The sequence below is a fragment of the Capsicum annuum genome, chromosome 3 (genome assembly GCF_002878395.1).
Source record: "Capsicum annuum cultivar UCD-10X-F1 chromosome 3, UCD10Xv1.1, whole genome shotgun sequence".
NCBI lineage: Eukaryota > Viridiplantae > Streptophyta > Magnoliopsida > Solanales > Solanaceae > Capsicum > Capsicum annuum.
The window spans coordinates 253,758,246-253,766,728 of NC_061113.1; the positions used below are offsets into that span (position 1 = coordinate 253,758,246).

General features: G+C 32.1%; 1 protein-coding gene across 3 annotated transcripts; it reads left to right on the top strand.

Annotated features, from left to right (window-relative positions):
• The first annotated feature begins 5,566 nt into the window (after positions 1-5,566).
• LOC107862290 (UDP-glucose 6-dehydrogenase 5) lies at positions 5,567-8,228 on the top strand. Of its 3 annotated transcripts, none has more exons than XM_016707810.2 (2): positions 5,567-5,824; positions 6,539-8,228. In XM_016707810.2, exon 2 carries the CDS (start codon positions 6,559-6,561, stop codon positions 7,999-8,001), a length of 1,443 nt encoding a protein of 480 aa, XP_016563296.1. In that variant the 5' UTR covers positions 5,567-5,824; positions 6,539-6,558; the 3' UTR covers positions 8,002-8,228. The 3 variants fall into 3 exon arrangements, with proteins under 3 accessions (XP_016563296.1, XP_016563297.1, XP_016563298.1); XM_016707811.2 differs by lacking the exon at positions 5,567-5,824 and adding an exon at positions 5,868-5,890; XM_016707812.2 differs by lacking the exon at positions 5,567-5,824 and adding an exon at positions 5,903-6,026.
• The last annotated feature ends 255 nt before the right edge of the window (positions 8,229-8,483 follow it).

Consider the following 8,483-nt stretch of genomic DNA (forward strand, 5'->3'; position numbering starts at 1 on the left):
ATCACCATCACTCCTCCTCCACACCCTTTTTGTTGCCGCCCACCGCCGCCACCTCCTCTTCCTCCACTATCACTATCACTACCATTGCCACCTCTTCCAGATTCACCATTATTTCCTCACTCTACATAACTATCATCTCTTTTTTCTCTTTCTCCTCTACCACCATTGCTATCAACACCACAACAAATGTATCTTCTCATTCGGAGTTACCACCAGCACCACCATCTCCATTTTTACCATAAATATCACTTTTTTGTGGGCTCCTCCTCCAATCAAATCTTTTTTCAGAAATTATGCAAGTATCAAAGTTGCTGCAGCAACTTCGATAATTACTACAACAAATTTGATAATTGCTATAACACAACAACTAATAGTAATTGTTGCAGCAATTACCGTAGTTGCTGAATTTGCTAAACTATTTCTTCATTCATTTTTAAAAGAAATCAAAAAAATTCTTTTCAAACTTTTTTTTTTTTTTAAATAGTCCATGAAAAATAAAAAATAAAAACGAAATGAAAAGAGAAAGAAAAAGAAAAAGAGAAGATGGAAGAAGAGGAAAATCTAGAGAGAGAGAAAAAATAAGAAGAAGAAGGCGGGGAGAAAAAAAAGAAAAGAAAGATTGAAAGATAATAAAAAGGAAAAACTCTAAAATTTAAAATTTGAAGTTGGAGGATTTTTTTAAAAATTTAAAAGTTTTTAAAAATTACATTTTACACCTCAATTAATATAATCACAGTTTAAATAAAATTTTGAACTTAGTTAATCAAAGTTATTATCATTTTAATTTAAAGACCTTTTTTTGTCACCTTCGACATATTTTTTTCGAGAAACTTGAATAGCCAAAGTCTTTAACTTATTATGTTATAATTAAACCAACTACCATACCATTTTCATCCTTTAAAATCACAAACCCAATTTTCTACCGTTCTCGCCCTTTAAATCACCCCCCCTCACCCCCCTCCCCCCGCCCCATTTTTCTAATTACCTCGTGGAATGTAAAAATTATGTATATTCTTTTTTTTAAAAAATGAGTCTTCCCTTGTGTATGGTTGTAGCGGAAACCCAAAAGAGTTGATAAAAAATAAGACCAACATAATTTGTTGTCCTCGAGTCAAATTATTATTGATTGATTTTGTACGTCATTTATAATTTATAATTTCTTTTTCAGTCTTTCTTACCCATAATACCCAAACCAAACATAAAAAATAATTACTAATTCATAACTATTTTTGTAGTGGTAAGGGAGATTCAAAAGGGTAAGGGATGATATTTGAAAAACGCAAAATATTTCAATATTTTACGTTTAAAGTTTCAACTGATACAAAGTTCCATTTCTTCTATTTTGAATTGGCTGTTCTATTTCATTATTATTTAACTATGTGAAATTACTGTACCACATCACTCGATTTAACTATCTTCTACGCATTATTTTTTTTATTTTTTTTTGTGGCTATTTTAACATAAACAATGCAAAATCCATGTAGTACTCTGCATATGATCCTAACAAGAATCAAGCAATCGGTTTCGTAACATTCTCTTAACATATGTAATAAGAAGTCAAAAATAAGTATACTTTAATTTTTACAATAGAATACCCAAATTGACATTGTCAATTTGATAAATTAAATTGTACATATAAAGCCAGGGATGTTGATGGTTCATGGATCATAATATGGGTGTTAAGTGGGACGGGCCGGGTCAACTCGGAACCGGCCCGTGAGAGTTATCCGGGTTGTGGGTCGGTTCAGATTCGGGCCTGGTTAAACGGGTCGATTTGGTTTCGGGCCCAACAGCAAAAAAATTCAAAACAACCCTAGCCTGACCCACTTAACTCAACCCACCTAAATTCGGTCAAAAACCCAGAAAAAAAAGTTTTTCTCCAATATACACTATATATACCCACCTATATATATTTTAAATACGTTAAACAATAGATATACACTATATATATAGTATATACTACATTAGTATTTAAAAAATATATACACATAATACATATACACAATTACACATGTAATTGTGTATACGACTATACGTTATTAAATATAGATACTACTCTAAATAAAACATATACTACAAGATATATACTACAATATAATGATATATATACTAATTTATAAAATATATACACATGTATACGTTAATATATACGTCTATAGAATGGTATATACACATATATACGTATCATTCAATATATGCATACTACTTTAAATAAAATATACTGCAATATATGTACTACAATATATACACACTATATATATATAGTTAGATAATAATTTGTAAAACATATACACATGTATACGTTAAATATATATGTCCATAGAAGATATATAGACATATATACGTACCATTCAATATATACATACTACTTTAAATAAAATATACTACAATATATATACTACAATACATACACACACTATACATATAGTTATATACTAATTTGTAAAACATATACACATGTATACGTTAAATATATACGTCTATAGAAAATATATACACACATATATACGTACCATTCAATATATACATACTACTTTAAATAAAATATACACACACACTATATATACTTATATACTAATTTGTAAAACATATACACATGTATACGTTAAATATATACGTCTATAGAAGATATATACACACATATATACGTACCATTCAATATATATAGATACTACTTTAAATAAAATATACTACTTTAGAAAATATATACACATATATACGCACCATTCAATATATGTACTACCTTAAATAAAATATATACTACAATACATATACTATAATATATACACACTATATATATAGTTATATACTAATTTATAAAACATATACACATGTATACGTTAAATATATACGTTTATAGAAGATACATACATATATATACGTACCATTCAATATATGTACTACTTTAAATAAAATATATACCACAATATATACACACACTATATATATAGTTATATACTAATTTATAAAATATACACACATATATATATACGTTAAATATATACTACTTTAGAAAATATATACATATATATATGTACCATTCAATAGATGTACTTCTTTAAATAAAATATTTACTACAATATATACACACTATATATAGTTATATATTAATTTATAAAACAAATACACATGTATACGTTAAGTATATCTACTTTAGAAAATATACACACATATATACGTATCATTCAATATATACGTACTACTTTAAATAAAATATACTATAATATATATACATACTATATATATAGTTATATACTAATTTATATAATATATAAATTAAAAAATCCATTTTTTTAAAATTTAACTGGGCCGGGCCGATTAACAGACGGGCCTGAATCGATTTTGGTCCGGGCCGAATTAACCGGACCAAAATAAAAAATTAATCAAATCCGAAATCCGATACCATATGGCTCGTGGGCTGACCGAGCTGAATTTACTTTAACCCGGCCCCGTTTGACATGCTTAGATTATAAAGAACTAAAATACTCTACTTGACTTTTCAAGATTTCTAATTATAGTCGCATGGACTATCATCGATCATTAGGTACAATGGCAAACATAAAGTTGGTTCTATTAAATGGGGAAAAATTTTAAGCATCATAGTATATATATTCAGATCCCAAGGGGAATAAATAAACATTAATGTCATTACATCCTTAATTTTGCATTAGTTAGTTGTACTTAAGTAAGATGCATTCATCTTATTACTCCCTCCGTCCCAAATTTCCTAATTTTACTTGTCTGTTTTCATTAATCAAATTAATCAAGAAGAGATTAAAAAAAAAAAAAATTCCCATGATTTACCCTTTGCATTAACTATTTTTCTTCAAATTAAAATGTAAACTTCATTTAATAGGAGTACTATGATAAACTAGCCATGTTATTAATTATTTTTCTGACATCCCAATTTGGGACAGAGGGAATAGTAACTTATTTTTTAGGAAAAATATTTTTTTATATTTTTTTTTCTTCTTTTACGATACATATTCCTAGAGTAAATTATTTTTATATATTTAACATGTTATACCAATTAAATGCATCTGAAGATTGAGGATCCTCAAACTTATGTTATGCCTCCATGATCTTAAGTTCTGTAGGTACAAAGTTTTGCCTTGTAAGACCAAACGTGCGGGTTTTGAATAGGAATCAAACAATATAACTTGTGTTATATGTTGATACGAAAATATAAATATATATCAAGCAATTTTTGGATATAGAGATATTTTTGATCGCTTTTAAATTTTGAATAGGAATTAAACGACAAAAATTGTGCTATATGATACGAAACTTATATATATCGATCAATTTTGATATTGGGATATTCTCGACTGCTTTTTGTTATTTAAAATAGTGAAGAACAAAAATTAAAAAGCACAACATTTAAGGAGCAAAAAAAAAAAAAGCACAACCTTAAAATAAGGTCATTTATGTGAATAGCCTATAATAAGTAAAAAATATAAATTTATGTCACGTAAAGAATTATTTATGTGGAAAACAATAATTAAAAATCAGTACAAAATAGAGATAGAAGTACTTATAAATGACTACTCTTTTGTGATTTATCATAATCTTTTTTATAAGATTCTCAATCCAAAACCTCTCTAAGTAAAATAGCTAAATCAAAATCAAACAATAACTCTCAAATAAAATAATAATAATCGAGAGGTTCCTTCCACACCCCCAAAAGTAAAAGAAGCAGCAAAATTAATTTCTCTTGTAGTAAAGTATAAGCTTCTGCAGCAACCATATTTTTTTTATTTTTTTTTTTGAGGTACCAACACGTTGTATCTCTGCCTCTGTTGCCTTCAAAGCAAGCTTTTGAACAAATATTTTTTAATTCTATTTTTTTTTGGTTCAACCATCCTTAATATTACATGCTATTAGTTGTAATTAATCTTTCTTTGATCACACTTCTTTACAACTATTTTACTGAACTTTCTTTTTCTTTTACTGTATCAGTCAAAAAAAATAATTATCTTGTTGGTGGTACAAACTTGTCACATGAAAATTACAACTCTCTGTTACCTGCTGATTCCCTCGGGTTAGTTAATTAAATTGGTTCCACAAAATAAGAAGAAAAAAAAAAGATCAAAATTAAATCTTAAAATTGTGAGTTCGATTCATTTAGAAAAAAAAGGAAAAAGTAAGTGGGAACTCGGAGGGGTAAAAGAAAAAAAGTTTTTCTTTATATCTTGAAAATTGAGTATCGAGTAAAAGATCAAAATACTTTGTCCAAAATGTAAAAAAAAAAAAAAAAAATCTTCTGGTAAAAGATCATTTTTTTTTAAAGGAAAACTTTTTTGTATCCTTTCCCAATTTATCCACTCTTGATTTGAGTAGTAAAAGATCAAATTTGTTAAATTGTTTTTTTTTTTTTTTTTTTTGGTAAATGGACTTTCCTTGTGATGTAAAAAAAGAGACTACTAGTTGTACTTTTTTTAAGCCCTTTCAAATTTACTCTTCGTGTTTTTTCCCCCCGTTGTAATGTGTTAGGTACAATGAGCGATGGAGCATTTCCGTTGTATATTACTGAAAGGTCCTTGAAACGTGTTAAACATTTCATCACAGTTTGAAATTTTTACATAAAATGAGATTTTTCGTGATTAAAACTTATGATAAATTTTATTGTAGGCTTAATCAAAAAATATAAAGGACCCCTTAGTCTCTTTTCCATTATATAAAGTGGTCTTTCCAAGTTTTTTGAACCATCACTTAAGTTCTTTTGTGTCCCTTTTACAACAACATTTGATTTCTGAATCAACACATATCTTATCTTCTTGTGATACTTTCCTTTTTGTAAAAGTTAGTGGGAGTTTCTGTTGAGGTAACTTTTATTGAAGTGGTCTATAGTTGTTGTTTCTCTTTGCAAGATTGCAAGTTCAGTTTTTATGTAATACTGTCTCAGTTTGCTCCTTTCTTTGCCATCAATTTTCAGCCTCTCTCTTTATTTTAGTTTCTTTGTGTGTTCTTGTGCATTGCTAATAGGATTGTGGCATCATTTTTGTTTCTGTGTCAAACTGCTGGTGGTAACTATATGCTTAGACACTCTATGTTTCTCGGACTCTTCAAAAAATGCTGACAGATGCACGTCGGATCCTTCCAAAGTAGATCCAACATAAGGTGTGACAGCATTTTTGGAGCCTCCGAGCAACATAGTTGATGGAAGTCTATCTAGTTCTCTTTTTATCTTTACTCAGAGGATTCACATATGGAAGTCATATTCTGGAGGCTGACTAGGATACTGGGAAGATGGTGGTTGTTAATTGGACAAATTGTAAAGATGTCCTTTGGAATATGATTCCTCTAGTAGATGCAGTACTTTGCTTCTCATTTACTAATGCAAGTTCAAGTGTGAAGATGACATGTAGACAGCACTCATACAGCTCTTTACTGGATTGATTTCCTGTTTCTTTACAGCCTAGCGCAACATTAGACTAGGCGGAAAATTACGTTCGGTTATGATTATAAATAGGATAGAGCAAACAAGTTCGATATCCCACTTTTATTAGTCCTGAATCTAGTGCTTTTTGTTTTCCAGGTTTCATACTGTAGGTAAAGATGGTGAAGATCTGTTGCATTGGAGCTGGATATGTCGGCGGGCCAACTATGGCAGTTATTGCCCTCAAATGCCCCTCAATTGAAGTATCTGTTGTTGATATTTCTGTTTCACGAATCACAGCGTGGAATAGCGATCAGCTGCCTATCTATGAGCCTGGCCTTGATGACGTGGTGAAGCGATGCAGAGGAAAGAACCTTTTCTTCAGCGCAGAAGTTGAGAAACATGTCTCCGAAGCAGACATAATCTTTGTTTCGGTTAACACCCCAACAAAGACTCGAGGACTTGGAGCTGGAAAAGCTGCAGACCTTACATACTGGGAGAGTGCTGCTCGAATGATAGCTGATGTATCCAAGAATGATAAGATTGTTGTGGAGAAATCAACTGTTCCGGTTAAAACAGCCGAGGCAATCGAGAAGATTCTCACCCATAACAGTAAGGGGATTAACTATCAGATCCTCTCAAATCCAGAGTTTCTTGCTGAGGGAACCGCAATTCAGGATCTTTTTCATCCAGACCGTGTTCTAATTGGAGGAAGAGACACCCCTGAAGGGCAAAAGGCAATCCAGGCCCTCAAAGAAGTTTATGCGCATTGGGTGCCTGAAGACAGAATCATCTGCACCAATCTCTGGTCAGCCGAGCTCTCAAAGCTCGCTGCCAACGCCTTCTTGGCTCAGAGGATTTCATCTGTTAATGCTATGTCAGCCCTTTGTGAAGCAACTGGGGCTGATGTTACACAGGTGGCCAATGCTGTTGGCAAGGACGCACGAATTGGACCCAAGTTCCTCAATGCCAGTGTTGGTTTTGGTGGTTCTTGTTTCCAGAAGGATATCTTCAACTTGATTTACATATGTGAATGCAATGGCCTCCCAGAAGTTGCCAATTACTGGAAGCAAGTGATCAAGGTGAATGACTATCAAAAGAGTCGCTTTGTTAACCGAATAGTCTCCTCAATGTTTAACACGGTTTCTGGAAAGAAGATTGCCATTCTTGGATTTGCCTTCAAAAAAGACACAGGTGACACTAGGGAAACTCCTGCAATTGATGTCTGTAAAGGCTTGTTGGGTGACAATGCTCACTTGAGCATATATGATCCACAGGTCACTCAGGAACAGATACAAAAGGATCTTTCAATGGAAAAGTTCGACTTGGATCATCCAACTCACCTCCAGCCAATGAGCCCTTATGGAACGAAGCAAGTTAACGTGGTGTGGGATGCCTACGAGGCAACAAAAGGCGCCCACGGTCTCTGCATACTCACTGAGTGGGATGAGTTCAAAACACTCGATTTCAAGATGATCTATGACAACATGCAAAAGCCTGCATTTGTGTTTGATGGAAGGAACATTGTTGACGCGGAGAAGCTCAGAGAAATCGGGTTCATCGTCTACTCCATTGGGAAACCTTTGGATGCATGGCTCAACGATATGCCAGCTGTGGCGTAACAAAACTCAGGCTCCCATCCCCTGGTTTAAGCGCTAGAAATGAGGGAGGAAGATCCAATTCTTTCAATTATTTTTTTCCAGTCAGACCATAAACTACTTATTCCTATTAGCATGGTTGAGAATATGTTTCTCTTGATTTCTCCTCTTTCATTATAAATTGTTTGTTTTCCCAGCTCATAATATAATCACCCCGTCGTGCAATAATAAAAATCACTTTATTTGATTCACTTGTGCATTTTCTTGATATATTTTACCAACTATGGAATCTCTCTTTTTGCCAACATCGGATGCAAGAAACATCACATCCCTCGGGGTTTGGCCCTTTGTCGGACCCTGCTATGCTAACGCGGGATGTTTTGTGCACTGAACTACCCTTTTTTTACGAGCAAAAATAAAAAAAGTAGCTATTGAGTCCAGGTCCTTAAAAGGCATTCTTGATTTCGCTCGTCCATGGTAGAGGTGATAAATGCCGCATGGGCCAG